Raw genomic sequence first — 24,265 nt, forward strand, 5'->3', positions numbered from 1 at the left:
TCTGGTGACAAAAATTTCAGAAAAGACAATGACAACAGGCCTCTAGATAAAGATATTGGCAGATTTGTTATTAACATACTGCATTCCCTGAATGTTCAGTTAAAAATGAGACATAAAGCAACAGAGTACATAAAGTATAATGCTTCTAAGATGCTTCATTATCCAAGCTAAATTATTCGAGTATTAGCAAACAGGTGTTTCCACTGAATTACTTAAAAATGCATTCCTACAGTACAGCCAGGAGATGCACACACAACAGTGGTTTTCATTAAAATACAGACATGAACACAGCCACATACATCTCTCCCTTTATACTTCCTTCTGCCCCTCTGCTGCCAAACTAAATGAACAAGTCCTGACATACATTTCTCAGACACGGTTTAACAATTCCATGTCCAAGAGGCTGTTTTTTAAAATCAGCTATAACGAAGATATTTATAAATTGGTTAATTCACTAGCTCTACTTTTTATCATACATTGTCACCTCAGGACATCCCCAGGTAACTATTGACTGGCTTTCTGTCACTATAGATTAGTTTGAATTTTCTAAAGTTATATATAAATGGAATCATAAGTACATGCCCTATTTTTTGTTTAGCTTCTTTCACTCAGCATAACTATTCTGAGATTTGTCCATACTATTCCATGTAATAAGTTCATTGGTAAATACTATTCCATGTAAAGATATATCGTCATCTGTTTATCCATCAACTTGCTGATGTACATATAGACTATTTCCGGTTTTTAGCTATTATAAACAAAGCTGCTATGAATACAGCAGATACATGTCTTTGTACAGACATACTTTCTTTCCTCTTGAATACATGCCTAGTGGTTGGGTTATACATGTGCTCAGTCACTCAGTCGTGTCCAACTCTTTGCGACACCAGGGCTGTAGCCTGCCAGGCTCCTCTGTCCATGGAATTTTCCAGGCAAGGATACTGGAATGGGTTGCCATTTCCTACTCCTGGATTATATAGTAGGTAAGTATTTAACTTTCTAAGAAAACTGCCAAACTACTTTCCAAAGTGTACCACCTTATATCACCACCAGCACTGTATGAGAGTTTCAGTTCCTCAACATCCTCAGCAACACTTGGTAGGTTGTTTTTAATTTCAGCTATTCTAGTAGGGTAGTGGCATTTCATTATGGTAATATGCATATCCCACATGACTAATTATGTTGAACATTTTTTTTCATGTGCTTATTGCCATCTATATGTCTACTTTGGTATAACATCTATTTAAAATTTTGCCCATGTTTTAATTAGATGTTCTTATTATTGAGCTTTGAGAGTCCTTTATTTTGGATACAAGTCCTCTATCAGTGTCTTTCAGAAAGCAGGAGTTTTAATTTTGATAAAGTCAAATTTATCATTTTATCAATTTTTCTTTTATGGATCATGCTTTTGGTGTGTAACTAACAAACGTTTGCCTAACTTATGTTAATAAACATTATTCTAGAAGCTTCATAGTTTAAAATTTAACAAAATGTACAGTTTTAATTAAAATGGTTAAGATGATAAATTTTATGTCATATGTATCTCACCACAACAAAAACAAGTGGGGAAAAAGGTTTTTTTTTTTTTAGTTTTTGCATGTTCTATCCAATTGCTACACCACCACTTGTTGAAAAAAATCCTCTACCACTGTGCTCAGCCTACAGAGATGAAAGGACCTACTATCCAAAATTTGCTTCAGACGTTGACCCTGATGATACCATCCAGCACCTGGAAGGTATGTAAAGGGTTTCATAATGTGTCTTTTTGGGGAGAGCAGGGAAGGCTCCTAAGGAGGTCTAAAATGGTTTGAGAGAGCAAGGCAAAGAAATTGGTCCTGTTTTCACTGTAATTAGGGAAAAGGACTGGGGGGAGGGTTTCTGTATGTGAGCAGCTGTGGCTTACATGGCTTGAACTTTCTGTCAGCATTAAAGAAGAAAGTATCGAGCTTTCTCATCAACTTCCCCAGATATAGGACAGAGATGGATAGAAGTGCTAGGGCTTCAAATGTGTTAGCAATCAAGTATCAAAACCAGAGTCAGGCATTTTATTACAATTCACTCCTCATACTTAACTGGTGACATTTCACTTAATTTAATGTGAACTTCTTTAATTAAGCCATTTTTGCACTGTATGAGGTTGGCAGCTTGAGAGTAATAAAGATGAGAGTTCCACTGAATGCCACGTTCAGCAGCTTAGCATTGTATATTTTGAGAAGTGAAATGAGTGCCTTGGTCACTATGGATAATATCTGGAACTCCAAAAGGGATAAGATTGTCTTGATGAGGCCTTGTATTGTGGCTTTAGCACGTGCACAGAAATTTTTGGTTAATACTGGGTGTCTTGTAAGGCAAGAGATTCCCAGAATTATTTTTACCTAAAGGATTAACCTTGGGTAAGGAGTTGTTGCTGTCACTGGCAGGACCAGACAACCAACTATTGCCCATGGCTCAAGAGTCAGAAAAAACGTGAAAGAGAATTGACTGTTGAGTAGAGCATATAGTGCTAAGACAACTGTGTGAAGTTTGGCCAGTAGTGCCAACCCTCGGATCCTGCCCTTGATCAGGAACATCCTGCTTAAGGAATTAACAGCAACAGCTTTCCCATGGGCTTCATCAACTGTGATGCCATCCAAAACTGTACAAACTCCTTTTAATGTTCACTCAGTTGATCCTCAGGGGCTCTCCAAGTATCTAAAAGGTCCAATAGAAGCGTGACATCCTCCAGCACTATGGCATCTAGCAAAGGACTGAGGACGAGGGAGACCAATCTCTCCTGTAGGTGGAATATGCCAGAGGCTCAGGTTTAGCTATACTGTAGATACTGCTTTTGTTTTGGGAAGGAGGCCTTGATGATGTACTGAGTACTTCCATGACCTAAGGCATAATAGGCAGCTGAGGAGGAAGGGTCATGGTCTTAGGACCTATCAGATTTTCCAGGAAAATCAGTGTGTAGCCAGCAATTACTACTAATGGTGTATAGCATGGGATCAAGGAGGGCAGCTTCTTGCTGCCCAAAAGTTTCCAGATAATTTATGGCCATAATCGGTAGCTGAGAGACTTTAGGCAGCAAAGGAAGAGGTTGCTAAAGCCTCTACAGTGAAGAGGTCTTTGGGGAACTAAGGTGTGGGGAAAATATCTAGACAACATGGCATCAGTCAGGCTCTCCTGCCCCACTCCCTCACGCCCTCTTACCTTGTGTTCTGTAAACAATATTGCTGACCTTGCATGGTTATGTAGCAGCTGGAGCTCTGTGCCTGCACACCCACTTGACCATGGGCCACTTTTGTTCTTAGTATATCAGTGCTATTTGAGGACTTCTGGCTGCTGTTGCCCAGAGAGAATAAACATGTCTGCAGTCCCAACAGCTCCTCGAGTCTTCTTCCAGCTTCCCCAGTCGCACCTTATCTACCTTGGGTTCAGTGAACCATGCGAGCACCAGGACATAAGGGGACTGCGTGTTTTTTTCAAGCTGGACAAAATTTCGGAGCATTTTGTTATAAGGTCTCCATTCAAGGTATCTGTAAGTAATAGCATAAATAGGCTTAAGTAAAATTTATAAATGAGAAATGTGTTGCCTTCAAAATCTCAAAGAGCTGAAAGATATCATGCTTATTTGAACACTGCCAAGAGAATCAATCCCTTTCATGGCGTGCAGCCTTATCACGGCAAAGGGACTTGCATAATTCAATGAAGCTATGAACCATGCTGTGCAGGGGACCCAAAATGGATGGGTCATAGTGAAGAGTTCTGACAAAACACGGTCCACTCAAGAAGGAAATTGCAATCCACTCCAGTATTCTTGCCTGGAGAACCCCAGAGATAGTATGAAAAGGCAAAAGGCATGACACTGGAAGATGAGCCCCACAGGTTGGAAGGTATCCAACAAGCTACTGAGGAAGAGCAGAGGGCAATTACTATCGGCTCAGAAAGAATGAAGTGGCTGGGCAAAAGCAGAAAAGACACTTAGCTATGGATGTATCTGGTGGTGAAAGTAAAGTCTGATGCTGTAAAAAACAATATTGCATAGGAACCTGAAATGTTAGGTCCATGATTCAAGGAAAACTGGACGTGGTAAAGCAGGAGAAGGCAAGATAGAACATTAACATCTTAGGACCTATCAATGAACTAAAATGGATGGGAATGAGTGAATTTAGTTCAGATGGCCATTATATCTACTACTGTGGGCAAGAATCCCATATAAGAAATGCAGTAGCCCTCATAAGCAAAAAAAAAAAAAAGAGTCCAGAATGTAGTACTTGGGTGCAGTCTCAAAAACAACAGAATGATCTGTTTGTTTCCAAGGCAAACCACTCAACATCACAGTAATTCAAGTCTATGCCCCAATCACTGATGCTAAAGAAGCTGAAGTTAACCAGTTCTGTGAAGACCTACAAGACCTTCTAGTTCAGTTCGGTTCAGTTCAGTCACTCAGTCATGTCTGACTCTTTGTGACCCCATGAATCCCAGCACACCAGGCCTCCCTGTCCATCACCAACTCCCGGAGTTCACTCAGACTCATGTCCATTGAGTTAGTGATGCCATCCAGACATCTCATCCTCTGTTGTCCTCTTCTCCTCCTGCCCCCAATCCCTCCCAGCATCAGAGTCTTTTCCAATGAGTCAACTCTTCGCATGAGGTGGCCAAAGTTTTGGAGTTTCAGCTTTAGCATCGTTCCTTCTAAAGAAATCCCAGGGCTGATTTCCTTCAGAGTGGACTGGTTGGATCTCCTTGCAGTCCAAGGGACTCTCAAGAGTCTTCTCCAACACCACAGTTCAAAAGCATCAATTCTTTGGTGCTCAGCCTTCTTCACAGTCCAACTCTCACATCCATACATGACCACTGGAAAAACCATAGCCTTGACTAGACGGACCTTAGTCGGCAAAGTAATGTCTCTGCTTTTGAATATACTATCTAGGTTGGTCATAACTTTTCTTCCAAGGAATGTGTCTTTTAATTTCATGGCTGCAATCACCATTTGCAGTGATTTTGGAGCCCCCAAAAATAAAGTCAGCCACTGTTTCCACTGTTTGCCCATCTATTTCCCATGAAGTGATGGGACCAGATGCCATGATCTTCATTTTCTGAATGTTGAGTTTAAGCCAACTTTTTCACTCTCCTTCTTCACTTTCATCAAGAGGCTGTTTAGTTCCTCTTCACTCTCTACCATAAGGGTGGTGTCATCTGCATATCTGAGGTTATTATATTTCTCCCAGCAATCCTGATTCCAGCTTGTGCTTCCTCCAGCCCAGCATTTGTCATGATGTACTCTGCATAGAAGTTAAATAGCCAGGGTGGCAATATACAACATTGACTCCTTTTCCTATTTGGAACCAGTCTGTTGTTCCATGTCCAGTTCTAACTGTTGCTTCCTGACCTGCGTATAGGTTTCTCAAGAGGCAGGTCAGGTGGTCTGGTATTCCCATCTCTCTCAGAATTTTCCACAGTTTATTGTGATACACACAGTCAAAGGCTTTGGCATAGTCAATAAAGCAGAAATAGATGTTTTTCTGGAACTCTCTTGCTTTTTCCATGATCCAGTGGATGTTGGCAATTCGACCTCTGGTTCCTCTGCCTTTTCTAAAACCAGCTTGAACATCAGGAAGTTCACCAAAAAAAGATCTACTTTACACTGTAGGAGACTGGAGTGCAAAAGTAGGCAATCAAGAGACCTGGAGTAACAGGCAAGTTTGGCCTTGGAGTGCAAAATGAAGCAGAGAAAAGGCTAACAGACTTTTACCAAGAGAACACACTAGTCATAGCAAACACCCTCTTCCAACAACCCAAGAGACAACTTTACACATGGAGCAAGTGTTTCTTACTTTCATGGCTGCAGCCACCATTCACAGTGATTTTGGACCCCAAGAACATGGTATCTGTCACTGTTTCCACTTTTTCCCCATCTATTTGCCATGAAGTGATGGGACTGGATACCATGATCTTAGTTTTTGAATGTTGAGTTTTAATCCAGCTTTTTCACTCTCCTCTTTCACCCTCAAGATGCTCTTTAGTTCTTCACTTTCTGCCATTAGAGTAGTATCACCTAAATATGAGGCTGTTCATATTTCTCCTAGTAATCATGATTCCAGCTTGTGATTTATCCAGTTCAGCATTTTGCATTGTGTACTCTGCATGTAAGTTAAATAAGCAGGGTGATAATATAGAGCCTCATTGTATTCCTTTCCTAATTTTGAACCAGTCAGTTGTTTCATGTTCAGTTGCTTCTTGACCCACATACAGTTTCTCAGGACACAGGTTAGTGATCTGGTACTCTAATCTCTAAGAATTTTCCACAATTTGTTGAGATTCACTTGGTCCAAGTTTTTAGCATAGTCAATGAAGCATAAGTAGATGTTTTTTGGAACTCCCTTGCTTTCTCCATGACCCAACAAATGTTGGCAATTTGATCTCTGGTTTCTCTGCCTCTTTGAAGCCCAGCATGTACATTTGGAAGTTCTTGGTTCATGTACTGCTGAAACCTAACTGGAAGGATTCTGAGCATAACCTTGCTAGCATGTGAAGTGAACACAACTGTACAGTAGTTTGAGCATTCTTTGGCATTGCCCTTCTTTGGGACTGGAATGAAAACTGATCTCTTCCAGTCCTGTGGCCACTGCTGAGTTTTCCAAATTTGCTGACATACTGAGTGAAGTGCTTTAACGACATCATTTTTAAGATTTTAAATAGCTCAGCTGGAATTTCGTCTCGCTTTTTTCATAGTAATGTTTCCTAAGACTCCAGTACACATCTATTAGAATAGCCAGAATCTGGAACACTGACAACACCAAAGGCTGACAAGGATGTAAAGCAACAGGAACACTTATTCATTGTTGGTGTGAATGCAAAATGCTACAGCCACGTTAGAAGACAGTTCGGCAATTTCTTACACATCTAAACACACTCTTATCTTACAGTCCAGAAATTATGCTTCCTGATATTCACCTGAAACAATAAAAAACTTTTATCCACACAGAAACCTGAACACAATGTTTAAAACAGCTTAATTCATAGTTGCCAAAACTTGGACACAACCAAGATGTCCCTCAGTAGGCAAATGGATAAACTGTGGAACTTCAAGAAAATGGAATATTATTCTTAAAAACAACAACAAAAAAGAGCTATCCAGCCCTGAAAAGACATGGAGGAAGCTTAAATAGATATTACTAAGTGAAAGAAGCCAACCTGAAAGGTTACACCCAGTATGATTCCAACTATCTGACATTCTGGAAAAGGCAAAACTAAGGAGATGGTAAACACATCAGTGGTTCCCAGGGATCATAGGGAAGGAGGGATGAACAGGCAAAGCACAGAGGATTTTTAGGACAGTGAAAATATTCAGTGATATTGTAATGGTGGTTCAATTCAGTTCAGTTCAGTCGCTCAGTCGTGTCCAACTCTTTGTGACCCCATGAATTGCGCACGCCAGGCTTCCCTGTCCTGGAGTCTACCCAAACTCATGTCCATCGAGTCGGTGATGTCATCCAGCCATCTCATCCTCTGTTGTCCTCTTCTCCTCCTGCCCCCAATCCCTCCCAACGTCAGGATCTTTTCCAGTGAGTCAACTCTTCACATGAGGTGGCCAAAGTATTGGAGTTTCAGCTTTAGCATCAGTCTTTCCAATGAACACCCAGGAATGATCTCCTTTAGGATGGACTGGTTGGACCTCCTTGCAGTCCAAGGGACTCTCAAGAGTCTTCTCCAACACCACAGTTCAAAAGCATCAATTCTTCGGTGCTCAGCTTTCTTTACAGTCCAACTGTCACATCCGTACATGACCACTAGAAAAACCATAGCCTTGACTAGATGGACCTTTGTTGGCAAAGTAATGTCTCTGCTTTTCAATATGCTATCTGGGGTGGTCATAACTCTCCTTCCAAGGAGTAAGTGTCTTTTAATTCCATGGCTGCAGTCACCATCTGCAGTGATTTTTGGAGCCCCCCAAAATAAAGTCTGACACTGTTTCCACTGTTTCCCCATCTATTTCCCATGAAGTGATGGGAGTGGATGCCATGATCTTCGTTTTCTGAATGTTGAGCTTTAAGCCAACTTTTTCACTCTCCTCTTTCACTTTCATCAAGAGGCTTTTTAGTTCCTCGTCACTTTCTGCCATAAGGGTGGTGTCATCTGCATATCTGAGGTTATTGATATTTCTCCTGGCAATCTTGATTCCAGCTTGTGCTTCTTCCAGCCCAGTGTTTCTCATTCTGTACTCTGCATAGAAGTTAAATAAGCAGGGTGACAATATACAGCCTTGACATACTCCTTTTCCTATTTGGTACCAGTCTGTTGTTCCATGCCCAGTTCTAACTGTTGCTTCCTGACCTGCATATAGGTTTCTCAAGAGGCAAGTCAGGTGGTCTGGTATTCCCATCTCTTTCAGAATTTTCCACAGTAATGTTGGTACATGTCATTATATATTTAATATATATTTAATGGAGGTACATGTCATTATATATTTATTCACACACAGAATGTACGACACCAAGAGTGAACCATAACGTAAACTCTGGACTTCAGGTGGCAATGATGTGTCAATGTAGTCATTAATTTTAACAGATTTACCAGTCTAGTGGAAGATGTGATCATGAAGGAGGCTATGAATGTGGGAGGGCAAAGGGTATATAAGAAATCTCTGTACTGTCTTCTCAACTTGGTTGAACCTAAAACTGCTATAAATAAAGTCTTACTGTGTGTTCATTTCAAAATATATACAAATATCAAATCATTATATTATACACCAGAAACTAACCTAGTGCTATTACTAATACATATAACTAATATAGCATTACATCAATTTTAAAAATATTTATTATAGTTGATTCAGAATGTTAATTTCTGCTGTACAGCAAAGTAATTCAGTTATACATATATATTACTTTTCATATTCTTTTCTATTATGGTTTATCACAGGATATTGAATATAGCTCCCTGTGCTACATAGGAAGACCTTGTTGTTTATCCATTATATATACACCAGTTTGCATCTGCTGATTCCAAACTCCCAATCCTTCTCCCATACAACCCCTGTTGGCAACTATTAAGTCTGTTCTCTATGTCTGTGAATCTGTTTCTATTTCACAGATATGTTCATCTGTGTTGTATTTTAGATTCCACATACAAGTGATATCATATGGCATTTGTATTTCTCTGACTTACTTCACTTAGTATGATAATCCCTAGATCCATCCATGTTGCAGCAAATGTCATACTTTTATAGAATGAGTAATATTCCATGGTATAGATACACCACATCTTCTTTATCCATTCATCTGTTGATGGATACTTAGGGTGCTTCCATGTTTATAGTGCTACTATAAACATAGGGGTTCAGGTATCTTCTCAAATTATAATTTTATCTGGCTATATTCCCAAGAGTGGGATTGCTGGATCATATGGTAATTCTGTTTTTAGTTTTTGAGGAACCTCTACACCGTTTTCCACAGTGGCTGCACCACTTTACATTCCAAACAACAGTGTTCCCTTTTCTCCACACCCTCTCTTACATTTATTACTTGTAAACTTTTTTTTTAGGTTAATTTGTGCTTTTATTTGCCAGTATAATTTAACTACAGTGGCCTAGAAACTTTTTTGCTGTTTTTTTAAAAAAAATCACAATCCAACAAACACATACATATATATAATATGCATATATTTATAAAAGTGAAATAAAAGTTTTGCCAAAAACTTCTATCCTGAGTGTTAACTTTTTTGAGGCTTTTAAAAAGAAGTTTTAGGTTTACAACAAAAGTGACAGGAAGGTAAATTCCCCATATCACCCCTCTCCTCACATGCATAACCAATATCAACAGAGCAGTACCCTTAAAAATAAAAACAAGGATGAACTATATTGACACATAGCACCAAAGTCAAAGTCCACAATTCACCTTTAGGTTTCCCTTTAATGAAACAAATAGTGTTCCACATTCTATGGATTTGGACAAAAGTTTGATGACATATAACCATCATTATAATGTCATTGAAAGTATTTTCACTGCTCATAGAAACTTCTGTATCTATGTATTCATCTTCCCTTCACGCCCCTCAAACTCCTGGCACTGATCTTTTTGTCACCATAGTTTTGTCTTTTCCAGAATGGCATATAGAATCTATCTTTTTTTCTTTCTTTTTCCATAAACAGAGAGGTGCAAAGCTTTTATGTCTGTAAGATCGCTCATGGCCTACATATGTATGGACCAAATAGACTCTAGGTGGCAAACTCACCTACTAAATATTTTAGCTTCCTTCAAATATTGAACCCTGTCCCATTGGTCCTGCCCAGCAGCCACATGGAGGTACAGGGGGACATGTGTTGGATACTTGTTCATAGAAGGCCACAAATTTTGTGCCTCTTATTACAGTGAACCCAGATTCCTGTTGGGTGTGTTGTAAACAAAGGAGCCATTTCTTCAGGCCCCCTACTTTGAGCACACCCCCAGACTTTTAAATGATGGCCATTCTGATCAAAGTGAGGTGGTACCTCATTACAGTTTTGATTTGTATCTCTCTAATAATTAGTGATTATGAGCATTTTTTTCATGTGCCTATTGGCCATTTGTATGTCTTTCTTGGAAAAATACCTACTTAGGTCTTCTCCCCATTTTTCATCAGGTTGCTTCTTTTTTTGTTCTTGAGTTGGATAAGCTGTTTATATTTTCTGGAAATTAAGCCTTTGTCGGTCATATCATTTGCAATTATTTTCTCCATAATTATATATTAAATTTATAATTATGTTTGTAATATATAGGACTTCTTGGTGGCTCAGTGGTAAAGAATCTGCCTGCCAATGCAGGAGACAGGTGTTCAATCCCTGGGTCAAGAAGATCCCGAGAAGGAAATGGCTACCCACAGTCTTTTTGCCTTGGAAATCCCATGAACAGAGGAGCCTGGCGGGCTACAGTCCATAGGGTCACAAAAGAGTTGGATATGACCTAGCAACTAAACAACATGTAATCATAATTATGTATATTATACACTATTACACCTTAATTTCTAAAACTGAATTATAGTTGATATACAATGTTATATGCTACATGTATATAATAATATAGTGATACAAAAATTTTAAAGGTTATATTCCATTTACAGTAGTTATAAAATACTGTCTATATCCCATTATACAATATATCCTTTTAGCTTATTTATACATGACAGCTTGTAGTTCTTAAAATCCTACCCCTATATTGCCCATCCCCCCTTAATTACACCTCAATTTTTAAAAAGTCTTTAAAAATTATTTCTAGAAAAAGAAGACAAGAATATACAATGGAGAAAAGACAGTCTCTTTGGCAAGTAGGGTTGGGAAAGCGGGATAGTCACACGTAAATCAATAAAGTTAGAACACTCCCTCACAAACACAAACTCAAAATGGCTTAAAGACTTAAATATAAGACATGACACCATAAAATTCCTAGAAGAGAACATATGCAAAATATTCTCTGACATTTCTTAGATCAGTCTTCCAAGGCAATAGAAATAAAAGCAAAAGTAAACAAATGGACCTAATCAAATATATAAGCTTTTGTACAGAAAACTGTAAACAAAATGAAAAGACAACCTATGGAATGGGAGAAAATATTTGCAAATAATGTGACTGACAAGGGCTTAATTTCCAGAATACATAAACAGCTCCTACAGCTCAATATCCAAAAAACCAAACAATTCAGTAAATAAGTGGGCTGCTGCTGCTGCTAAGTCACTTCAGTCGTGTCTGACTCTGTGCAACCCCATAGACGGCAGCCCACCAGGTTCCCCCTGTCCCCTGGATTTTTGGAGTGGGTTGCCATTTCCTTCTCCAATGCATGAAAGTGAAAAGTGAAAGTGAAGTCGCTCAGTCGTGTCCTACTCTTTGCGACCCCATGGACTGCAGCCTACTAGACTCCTCCATCCATGGGATTTTCCAGGCAAGAGTACTGGAGTGGGCTGTCATCACCTTCTCCAAATAAATGGGCAGAAGACCTAAACAGATATTACTCCAAAGAAGATATACAGATGTGCTGGGAGCCAGTATGGGAGATCCCACCCATGACAAGGCCATGTGGAGAGACCTGACGGGCAAGGCGAGTCAGGTCTCAAGGGGTCCTCTGCCTGAGCATCTACCCCAAAACCAAAATCTGTCTGTTTACTGTCTGCTATACTATACTTTTCTGACATTACAGGGGGCTATCCCCAACCACCTTTCTCTGGAAAAAGTTAACTTAGAGCTTCAACTGGTCTCCTGCATATGAAAGGAATGTTTCAGCTCAAATTCCTCTGATGGCTCTCTAACTTGCCTGACAGTTGGAGACTTTTACAACTTGTGATTGTTTACAGCCCCTCAACCTTGAGAGGCACGAAGCTTAAAACATCTTAAAGATATAGAGCCTTTTAGAGCTAAGAATTAGTTTGATGAAAGGTTACATTGTTGAGTTAATGTTTGCTGCCAGGCCTCCATATCCTTTATCTTTTAGGCACCTAGGAGGATATTAATCAATGCAAACGGGATGCAGAAATAGGAATATAGTAGTTTTGATGTTAGCAACACTAGACTTCTGAATTAATGAATTTTCTCTTCGTTATAAATCACTGTACTCCTCTTTCCTTGTTATAAATTGTTGTGTCCTTGCTATGTAAGAATGTAACTTTATTTAGTGCTTTCTGAGAGTGGCACCAGACTTTTGGAAGAACAACACTATTAAGGCAAATAAGTTCTCTGGTTGATGGACTTTTATCAGAAAAGGGCTGTAAAATGTTAATTGGCCCTCTGGCCAGAAGATGATGTAAATCACCTAAGACTTGTGTATACAGCTAGGTATGCAGAGAGAAAGCCTGGTCTCGATAAGAGTCAGGGCTGCTGATGCTGCATAATTTTGTATTATCCATTGATCTCTATGTACAACCAAAAGTATAAAAGGCTTTCCCGAACAATAAAGGATGGACCAGTTTCTCAGACCAGCTTCTCGAACTGGTTTCTTGGAAATCTGGCTTCCCCCATGTCTCTCTCTCTCTTTCTCCCTCTCCCTCCCTCTCCTTTTCAGACTGAATTCCCATCTGTAGTATGGAGGCTCGCCAAGTCTGCTTACTTGCCCTGGCTTCTAAGACCCACGCGAGAAGGAGCCCAAGGCGGGGCACCCTCCGCTATTCAAATGGGCACCGGTGGCCTATCGCAGATGGTGCAAACCTCTTGTCTTGAGGTTTTATTAGTTCTCCACGTAAACCAAGTTATTCAGCCTCTTTTCTCCACTGAATTTTCCTACTATACTATTCTTTCCTAATCTCTCTTTATATTTCTAATTAAATAGTCCTTTCCCAGACTCCGACTCTGTCCCCGCTTCGAATTCCCTGGATCCACCGGGGCTGGACCCCAGCACAGATGGCCAATAGGCACCTGAAAAGATGCTCAGCATTGCTAAGTGTTAGAGAAATGCAAATCAAAACTACAGTGAGGTAACACCTCACACCAGTTAGAATGGCCATCATCAAAAAATCTACAAACAATAAAGGCTGGAGAGGATGTGGAGAAAAGTGAACCCTCTTATAGTTTTGGTGGGAACATAAACATAATGGAAAACAGTCTGGAGGCTCCTCAAAATCTGTAGTTACCATATGATCCAGCAATCCCATTCCTGGGCCTACATATCCAAACAACACTGTAATTTGAAAAGATACGTGTACCCCTATGTTTATAGCTGTGCTATTTACAATAGTGAAGACATGGAAGCAACCTAAGTGTCCATTAATAGATGAATGGATAAAGATGTGGTATTACTCCTTCTAAAATTGAATAGAATAGTGCTATTATCAGCAACATGGATGGACCTAAAAATTATCATATGAAGTAGAGTAAATCAGACAGAGAAAGACAAATACTATATGATGCCACTTATATGTGGAATCTTAAAAAAATGATACAAGATGAACTTATTTACAAAACAGAAACAAACTCACAGATGTAGCAAATAAACTGATAGATACGAAAAAGGGAAGGGGGAAAAATTAGAAGTTTGTGATTAACAGATACACGTAACTATATATAAAATAAAAAACAAGGAGCTACTGTATAGGACAGGAACTATATTCAATATTTTGCAATAACCTATAATGGGAAAATCTGAAAAAAGATATATAAATATACACACACATACACCTGAATCACTTTGCTGTATACCTGAAATTAACACAACATTGTAAATCAACTATATTTCAATTTTTTAAAAGTCTTTAAAAGAATCCTGTGTATCAGTAAGGAAAGAAAAACTAAAGAGTGTAATGCTGGCAGTAAGAACAGCAATTCAACGGAATTGAGAGTCCAGAAATAAACCCATTAATCTGTCGTCAACTGACTTTCAACAATGGTGCCAAGACCACACAATGAAGAAAAACTAGTCTCAACTAAAGGTGCCAGAACAGTGAAATATGCACATATAACAGAATTAAGCTGAACTCTTACCTCACACCATATACAAAAATTAACTCAGAATGAATCAAGGACATACATATAACAATAAAAACTACAAAACTCTTAGATGAGAGAAAGGCTAAATCTTTATAATGTTGGGTCAGACAATAGTTTCTTGGTTCTGGCACCAAAAAGCACAAGCAATGAAAGAAAAAATACACATATTGGACTACGTCAAAATGAAAAACTTTTGTGCATCAAAGGGTACCATCAAGAGAGTAAAAAGACAACCCACATAATGAGTTTTTGCAAGTATTTGCAAATTATATGTCTGATAAGGCACTCATCTCACATGCTAGCAAAGTAATGCTCAAAATTCTCCAAGTGAGGTTTCAACAGTACATGAACCAAGAAATTCCAGATGTTCAAGCTGAATTTAGAAAAGTCAGAGGAACCAGAAATCAAATTGCCAACACCAGTTGGATCATAGAAAAAGCAAGAGAATTCAGAAAAACATCTACTGCTATGCTAAAGACTGACTGTGTGGATCACAACAAACTGTGGAAAATTCTTAAAGAGATGGCAATACCAGATCACCTTACCTGTTTCCTGATATACCTGTGTGCAGGTCAAGAAGCAACAGTTAAAACCAGACATGGAACAGACTGGTTCCAAATTATGAAAGGAGTACGGTAAGTCTCTATATTGTCACTCTGCCTATTTAGCTTATATGCAGAGTACATCATACAAAATGCTGGGCTGGATGAAGCACAAGCTCGAAAAGATTGCTGGGAGAAATATCAATAACCTCAGATATGCAGATGACACCACCCTTATGGCAGAAAGTGAAGAGGAACTAAACAGCCTCTTGATGAAAGTGAAAGAGGAGAGTAAAAAAGCTCGCTTAAAACTCAACAATCAAAACATGAAGATCATGGCATCGGGTCCGATCACTTCATGGGAAATAGATGTGAAAACAATGGAAACAGAGACAGACTTTATTTTCTTGGGCTCTAAATTCACAGCAGATGGTGACTGCAACCATGAAATTCAAAGACACTTGTTCCTTGAAAGAAAAGCTATGACCAACCTAGACAGCATATTAAAAAGCAGAGACATTACTTTGCCAACAAAGATCCGTCTAGTCAAAGCTATGGTTTTTCTAGTAGTCATGTGAGAGTTGAACCATAAAGAAAGCTGAGCACCGAAGAATTTATGCTTTTGAACTGTGGTGTTGGAGAAGACTTGAGAGTCCCTTGGACTACAAGGAGATCCAACCAGTCCATCCTAAAGGAAATCAGTCCTGAGTGTTCATTGGAAGGACTGATGTTGAAACTGAAACTCCGATACTTTGGCCACCTGATGCGAAGAACCGACTCTTTGGAAAAGACCCTGATGCTGGGAAAGATAGAAGGCGGGAGGAGAAGGGGACAACAGAGGATGAGATGGTTGGATGGCATCACTGTGACTCGATAGACAAGAGTTTGAGCAAACTCCAGGAGTTGGTGATGGACAGGGAAGCCTGGCGTGCTACAGTCCATGAGATTGCAAAGAGTCAGACATGACTGAGCAACTGACCTGAACTGAACTGAAGGGTCTAGTATCCAGGATATACAAAACCACTTAGAACTCAAATAAACAACCCAATTGACAAGTCAATTAAAAATGGGCAATGAGGGCTTCCCTGGTGGCTCAGTGGTAAAGAATCTGCCTGCCAATGCAGGAGACACAAGTTGAATCCCTGATCCAGAAAAAGCCTACATGCTGCAAAGCAACTAAGCCTGTGTGCCACTACTATTGAGCCTGTGCTCCAGAGCCTGGGAATCATGACTACTGAACCCACGTACTACAGCTACTGAAGCCCACACACCCTAGAGCTTGTGCCCCACAAGAAGCCATCTCAAGAGCAGCCTGAGCACCACTCCTAAAGAGTAGTCCCTATTTGCTGCAACTAGAAAAAAGCCTGTGCAGCCAAAAATAAAATTAAATTTTTTTAAATGGGCAATGAACCTGAATAGATATTTCTCCAAGGAACAAATATAAATGATCAAGAAACACATGAAAAGATGTTCAATGTCCTTAATTATTAGGGAAATGCAAATCAAAACCACAATGACATCCCATTTCACATGTACTAGGATAACGATTCTAATCCCACCTCCCCAAGGAAAAAGGACTATTTGTCTCTTTTATTCACTGTTTTATTTCCTGAACTAGAACAGTCTCTGACACAAAGCAAGTATGTAATAAATATTTGTTAAATTAATAACAAGCTCTAGGAAATTACATTTCAGGGGAAGGTCCAGAACTAGGAAGATATCATAGTATCCATTTTTCTCCATTGTTGGATTTGGTTATGGTTGTAAAGAGCCAAAACTGCAGCTTAAAGCTTTTTGAACATGACAATTTTCTCTCTCTCTCTCTTTTTTTTTTTGGTGTCAAACTACACTAATTATTTTAAAAAATGAAAAATAACAAGTATGAGAGAGCATGTGGGAAAACTAGAACTTTCATATAATGTTGGTGGGAATATAAAATACAACAACTCCTATGAATGACAGTTTGACAGTTCCTCAATAAGTTAAATGCAGAATTACAGTATGATCATGCTGCTTCATTCATGGGAATATAATAAATGAAAACAAATGTTAAAACAAAACTTGTGGGAGTTCCCTGGTAGGCTACTGGTTAGGATTCAGCACTTTCACTGCCATGGTCCAGGTTCAATCCCTGGTTGGGGAATTGAGATCCTATAAGCCACGCAGTGCAGCCAAAAAACAAAAATTGAGTAGTAATGTCCTGAAAAGAATATATTAAACACACACACAATTGGACATGAATATTAACAGCAGCACTATTCACAATAAGCAAAAGGTGGAAACCACCAAAATGTCCATCAACTGCCAAATGGATTAACAAAATGTGATATATCCACACAATAGAAAGTCATTTGGCCATAAAAAAGAACAAAGTACTGATATATAGTACAATATGGATAAACTAAATGAAAGAAGTCAGATATCAAAGGACACATTGCATGACTCCATTTATATGAAACATCAATAATAGGCAAATCTACAGAAACAGAAAGCAAATTCGTGGTTACTAGGGACTAGAGGGAGCATGAATCAGGAAGTGAGTGCTTAATTGAAAACAGGGTCTCATTTTGAAATGATGAAAATATTCTAGAACTAGATGGTGGTGATGGTTATACCATATTGTGAATATATTATGCCACTGAAGTATATATACACTTTAAAATGGTTTATATGGTGAATTTTATATTTTTCAATAAAAATAAATTTTATTTCTATATATAATTATGAACATTGATAAAATGAAAATTTTAAAACAATTCCACTTATAGTAGCATCCAAAAAAATTAAATTCACAATGATAAACTTAACAAATATGTACAAAATCTATACATTGAAAACAATAAAGCACTGCTGAGAGAAATAGAAGCAGTAAATTTCTCTTGCTCAGAGGGAAAGTAAAAAAAGAATTAATTTTAAAAGAAACATATATTAAGGTCTGCATTTTGGCATAAAAGATGTCTTACAAACGGTTTTAATTGAGAGAGCTTGAAATGAATTACTTTTTCTAGTTAAGAATAATCAAATTTTATACATATAGGAGTCAGTAAAAAAATTTTCCATTAGGTTATGTATGACACATTAGTAAGGGGTAAACAAAACTGTATCATGAGGAAAAATACTTTTGGTTACCTTTCTATCACTCTAACCCTGTCAACCCAATAAAGATGGAATGGCAGCAGTGTTACTAAGCAATCCTGCTTAAAGTAAAACTGACCCTTTGTTGGCATCTGGACTGGAAGGCTCCTGGTGAGAAGCCACAGCTTTGGGCTTCCCTAAATGCAGTATAATCATTCCATTCTCTGGAAAACCTTGGTAGTTAAGGCCTTGCTCGTGGGCTAAGAAACATGAAATTACCAAGCCATGATAACTTGCAACCACTGGCACGAGCTTTTTTTCTTCTTCTTCTTTACACCTGGGCTGTCATTTAGGGAAGCAGAGAAAGCCTCAGGAATGCTGTGAGGATCCTTACCACAATTCTGATGCTGTTCTCACCACATGCAGTGTTTACTGTCATAGCTGAGAGCTTTCAAGTTTAAATGTCAGTCTGAACCCCAGATCAACAACAGTCATAAAGCCACTGCATGACCTAATGAATTTAATTTAGAAAGCAGATATCGAAAGTTCAAGAAACCACATAAGGCAAATTCACCTCTTAAAAAGTTAGAAGAATATGCAACATTATAAGAGGAGAAAACTCAGAAAAATAGGACTTTAATGGGGACTTACTATTTTAAACTGTTCTACTAAAAACTAGACCAAATTAATGACTATTGATGTTATGCAAATTATTTAAAAGCATATAGATCATCAATTACTTAAGTCTAAGAGGAAAGCATCATTACACTTGCAGGCCTTACTGTCACATTTAAGCATCCGCCCAGGTGGCGGGGGGGGGGGGGGGACAGTTGGGGGGGGTCCATCGTCCACATCTGAAATGGGAACAAAGCAACCCTGAGTGGCAGGAGGGGGATTTGGGAGCCAGGAGCCCTGACTTGGGAGTTCGCACATCAGGCACTCTCGTCGGGGCAGGAGGGGGCTGAGGGACGGTTCTCGTCCACTGGGGCCGCTGCCCCACACTCCTGCCGCTGTCACCGGAGCCGGCCAGGCGACTCGAGGAGGCTCCGGACAGGTCGCCCCGTCCGCTCAGGATAAACTCACGCCCCCTCTCACGCCCAGCCCCAGGGCACGACACTCGCCCGTCTGACCGCCGCCAGGTGGACCCCGGCCGGGCCGCGGCTCCGGGCGCTTCCGCGGCAACCCCTCGGCTCGGCCGGGCCGGTTCGGGGCTCCCGCGGTGGCCACAGAGCCCGAGGGCTGGCCCCCTCGCTCGGCCGCCGGGACCCCGGCGAGGCGGCCTCTCCACAGCCAACGGCCACGGGCAACGGCCGCTGCCCGCGCGCACCCGCCCCGCTGGCCTGCGCGTTCGGTGCCCGGCTCCCGGCGTCCACCTGTTGGTCGCACTCGGGGCATGATTCGGTGGCCATCTTCACTTTCTTGGCTCAAGTTGCAGACAAGCTTTTCTCTGAAGAGGCTCGGGCTCCGCCCCTGGTACCTCAGCCGCCCAGCCTCAGCCCGCCAGGTCCAGGATAGCCGGAGCCAGGCTCTGACCGGTGAGAGCGGGCGCGTCCGCAAGCTCGCTCAGAGCCTGCGGGCCGAGGGGGCGAGGCGCGACGTGCGCCGGCTCTGAGGGTCTGCGGAACAGCTCCCATTCACAGGGATCGGCTCCTCACAAGATTACTTGGCCTGGATCTTCAGGAGGAACAATAGGTACGCCCCCTCTAGGCCGGCATGGGGGCGTGGCTTGGCCGCGACTCCGCAGTGAAGGGCATCGGTCTCGACCAACAAATGGGTCGTGGTATTGAGCACGCCCCCTCTCTGAGAGGAAGAAGAGAGAGTGAAAAGCAGGTGGAGAGGGAGGTGCTTGGCACAGATCCTGATGTTTGATAAACTTCTGTCTCACAAGTCTAATCATTGAGAAATTGGAGTAGAGATGTCATTCAAGCCCTGGGCCCAGGATTGGGGATTAAAAATTCATTCGTTTAATGAATAATTGCCTAAGGCCCACTATCGGGCAAATTTGAATAATGTGCGATTTGTCTGCCCTCAAACACCTTCTAGCTATTTAGATCTGTTACTACTTAAGAGCCCACAATGAAAGACCAGTTTGTTTTAAATTCATCATGCATTTTTAAGAAAAAAAAAAATTTACTCATAAAATGAAGTGAAAAAATATATACAAAATACAAGTTCATTTTTTAAATGTGGGATTCGACAGTCATAAAATTACACTTAAAATTATATTTCAACAATCGGAGCAAATATAACTAAGAAAATAAGAAAGTAAATTTCATTCTGACAAAATTTGCCCATGAGCATTTATTACAATGGGTATTACTCCAGTACTCTTGCCTGGAAAATCCCATAGGCAGAGGAGCCTGGTAGGCTGCAGTCCATGGGGTCGCTAAGAGTCGGACACGACTGAGCGACTTCACTTTGACTTTTCACGTTCGTGCATTGGAGAAGGAAATGGCAAACCACTCCAGTATTCTTGCCTAGAGAATCCCAGGGATGAGGGAGCCTGGTGGGCTGCCGTCTATGGGGTCGCACAGAGTTGGACACGACTGAAGCGACTTAGCAGCAGCAGCCGCACAATGGGTATTGCACTGATATCCGTTCTACGATTTTAAGGAAAGCAAAGGCATTAGTGAAATTTCTATTCTACATGTTAATGCCTGTAAGCACACTTTGAATGAAGACAATGTATATAAATATTTTAAGTTTTCAATGTGACAAGTAAGGTTGTTTCTTGTTTAGTCACTTACCTAAATGAGTTTGGATTGATAAAAGCACCACTTGTAGAGAAAAATTTACGTCGAAACCGTCTCTAGGTTCTCGTGGCAGGAAAATTATCTTAAACCATTAAACTATGTTAATGGTGATGGAAGAATAGATTTTAAAGCAATTTTAGTAAATTCATGATTCATTCTTACCCTTTATCCAAGATGAAGTGATGATGTAGTTTCATACATCATATTCGGAGGAGGAGAGGCCCCCTCAGAAAGGAGCACGAGGCTTTAGAGCGGATGAAGGGAGAGAGATTTGGACCCCAAATTTTCTCCCTGTTCTTTGGCTTCTGTGTGGTCCCAGACGGTATGCCTCATCCAGCTTCAAGGCTGCTGACGGGCTGCTGGAAATGACATAGGAGCCTCAAAAAAAGCCTGACCCCAGCCAGCCGCTGCTGTTCAGGAAGGCGTTCACCAATCACATGCTGATGGTGGGACGGAACAGGGAGAAGGGCTGGAGTCAGCCCCAAATCCAGCCCTTGCAAAACCTCACTCTGCTCTCCGCCCGCTCAGCTCTCCACTACTCCCTGCAGCTCTTCGAAGACCTGAAGGCATTCAAAGGCGGAGGACCAGCGCGTAGGCCTCTTCCGACCTTGGCTCAACATGGAACTCAGGCTGTGTTCAGCTCTGCGCCTCCGCCTGCAGTTTTGACAAAGCTGGGTTGTTGGAGTGCATCCGCAGGCTGGTGAAAGACAAGGACTGGGTTCCTGAGGGCGTGGGAGCCCTCACTACGTGTCTGCAATCTTCCCTGGATATGCCTTGAGCCCTATCTCCCTCCTGGAGGATCCATCCTTCATCTGAGCCTGGGTAGGTGGGGTGGGCGACTGCAAGCTGAGGGAAAATTAAGCGCCCGCCGTGTTCGTGCAGCAAGAGGCACAAAAGAAGGGCTGCGAACAGGTCCTCTGGCTATGGGTCTGACCTCCAATTCACCGAGGTGGGCACCAAGAACATCTTCGTCTTCTGGACCCACGACAATAGGGCGCTGGAACTGGTGACCCCTTCACTGGACCGTGTCATCCTGCCTTGGCTAGTCCAACAGAGTCTGCTGGACCTGGCTCAAACCTGGGATGAATTCCGGGTGGTGGAGTGTAAGATCACCATGAATGTGTTCTTGCGGGCGCTGGAGGACTGTCAGTTTCGAGGAGTCTATGGCTCAGGAACTACTCGTCAGGTCTGCCATGTGCATTGAATCCTGCACCAAGGCAAGCATTTCCACATTCCCACTAAGGAAAATGGGGCTGAACTTATCCTGCGCTTCTACAAGGAGCTGAAGGCTATCCAGTATGCATCAAAAGCCCACAAAAGGATGCTCCTGGTGCAATGCTGCAGGCTATGCCGGGCCACTCACTCCAGCGACCACCAACCTGTAGCAGCCACCCCAGTTGGACCTTCACCTCCATACCAATGATTCACCTGAAGTGATATGAAATAAAAGACAGAGGAAACTGGGTCTCTGCCACCCCTACATTACACTCCCGAAGTCATAAGAGCCTGACCCAGGCATCTTAGCCTCTAGCCCTGCCGTTCAGGCCTTGGGGACCTGTACTGCCCTCTGCTCTGTACTGTGTGGTCAAAGATTGTTGGGTCAAGACATTTAGGAAACACCTTGAGCCCAAATCTGCATCTCTGTTTTCAGGCCGGATCTCCCCAGGGCTGCCATTGATTTTTTTTTCCTTTAGCTGCAGTTTTGAAAAAAAAAAAAAATGCCAAGGAACAAGAAAAGAAATTCATATTCAATCCTAATGAATAGCTAGATCTGACAATTTATCCAAGAGAGTAATGGTTAGAATTTAAAATGTCTTTCAATGAAATAAACTGTTTCCAGATCCACGATTTTCCTGTATGGGGATTTTCTTTTGAGGGAAAGTGCAATTCAAACTGGTCTATAACATTTGTATAATATTTAATTATAATTTTTCACATATGTGCAATGTCAAGTTCATAGTCTCTTTCACTGATAATTATTGTTAGAATATGAAATAACAATACATGAAACTGTTCTTCCAACTTTCCAACTTAAATTTTTGTTCTTCAGTCTTAACTGCTGCACTTGCATTCCTTCCTTCCACTGATACATTAAAATCCAAAAAGCTTCCCTGGTGGCTCAGATAGTTAAGAATCTGAGACCTGGGTTTGATCCCTGGGTCAGGTAGATCCCCTGGAGAAGGGAATGACTACCCACTCCAGTTCTCTTGCCTGGAGGGTTCTATGGACAGAGGAGCCTGGTGGGCTACAGTCCATGGAGTCGCAAAGAGTTGGACACAACTAAGCTACTAACACTTGCACTTCACTCCTTTCATCCTTCACAAAATACTAGCAAACCAAATTTAGCAACATATTGAAAGGTTTATATGTCATGACCCAGATGAGATTTATTCTCAGATTAATTCTCAGATATTCAACATACAAAAACCATTCAGTGGAATAAACCACAGGGGTAACAGCAACAAAATGGTGGAATAGGAGTTTTCTACCATCCTCCCTTCAAAGAACAGTAGTTTTGACAACATGCACAAGTGAGGATATCTTTGTGGAAGTCCAGGAGTCCAGTGAAGAAGTTCTAGCACATCCTTGGAGCAAAAAGCAAATCCAAGACTGGACACACTAAAGAGGACCAAAAAAGCAGTTTTACATTATTTGTGCCATTCTTTCCTCAGTGTAGCACATCTCAGAGGCAAAAGAGACCTCCTAGGGCTGGAATTTCTTTCACAGCAGCAAGTGAGAGCAGGTGAATAAGTGACCAGTTTCTCCCCAAGCTGTGCAGGACACTCCCAAAGAGGCCCACTTCTTTCTGACCCTATCCAGAATATGAGGGCAGTTACACAGCTAAGAGTGGGGAGAGGCTGGGAACACAGTAGGCAGTGCTTGAAATGCATCAATGAGATGTGAATTCTTCTGTTTTGTAGACTCTGTTAGAGGATCACCCACAAACCTCTGAAGAGGCCTTACCAGCAGATCCCCCCAACTGGCCCAAAGAGATTTATTGCCAACACTCTCCACACCTCACCCACACAGTCTTCTGCCTTGCAGCCAGCATCCTGTGTGTGCCCCTGAGGTGGAAAGTACAAGCAGTGGCAGAAAGCTTGTGTGTATATGCATAAAGCTGGCCCAACTCTGCAAGACTGTGAGAAAGCAAACAAACTTCAACATTCCCTGATAGCTCAGTTGGTAAAAAATCCACCTGCAATGCAGGAGATCCCGGTTCGATTCCTGGGTTGGGAAGATCCCCTGGAGAAGGGAAAGGCTACACACTCCAGTATTCTGGCCTAGAGAATTCCATGGACTGTATAGTCCATGGGGTCACAAACAGTCATGAGCAACTGAGCGACTTTCACTTTCTTAGGAAAAGTAAAACTGATTCTGTCAGTTCAAGGCCTAGACTGAATCATGAAGAAATTAAAAGTTTGAACAAACCAGTAACAAGCACGAAGGTTGAATTAGTAATTTTAAAA

General features: G+C 41.1%; 1 protein-coding gene, 1 non-coding gene and 1 pseudogene across 2 annotated transcripts; 2 read left to right on the forward strand and 1 right to left on the reverse strand.

Moving 5' to 3' along the window:
* Positions 1–1,597: 1,597 nt before the first annotated feature.
* LOC138418491 (uncharacterized) lies at positions 1,598–22,644 on the forward strand. Its single transcript, XM_069549916.1, has 3 exons — positions 1,598–1,736; positions 19,185–19,737; positions 20,973–22,644. The coding sequence occupies exons 1-2, from the start codon at positions 1,598–1,600 to the stop codon at positions 19,655–19,657; spliced, it is 612 nt and encodes a 203-aa protein (XP_069406017.1). The 3' UTR covers positions 19,658–19,737; positions 20,973–22,644.
* LOC138419857 (small nucleolar RNA SNORA11) lies at positions 10,302–10,430 on the reverse strand. Its single transcript, XR_011249113.1, has one exon. It is a non-coding gene; the product is annotated as a small nucleolar RNA SNORA11 (small nucleolar RNA).
* Positions 21,071–22,221, forward strand: LOC138418492 (branched-chain-amino-acid aminotransferase, mitochondrial pseudogene; annotated as a pseudogene).
* Positions 22,645–24,265: the final 1,621 nt, after the last annotated feature.

Source organism: Ovis canadensis, chromosome 14 (genome assembly GCF_042477335.2).
Source record: "Ovis canadensis isolate MfBH-ARS-UI-01 breed Bighorn chromosome 14, ARS-UI_OviCan_v2, whole genome shotgun sequence".
Taxonomy (NCBI): domain Eukaryota; kingdom Metazoa; phylum Chordata; class Mammalia; order Artiodactyla; family Bovidae; genus Ovis; species Ovis canadensis.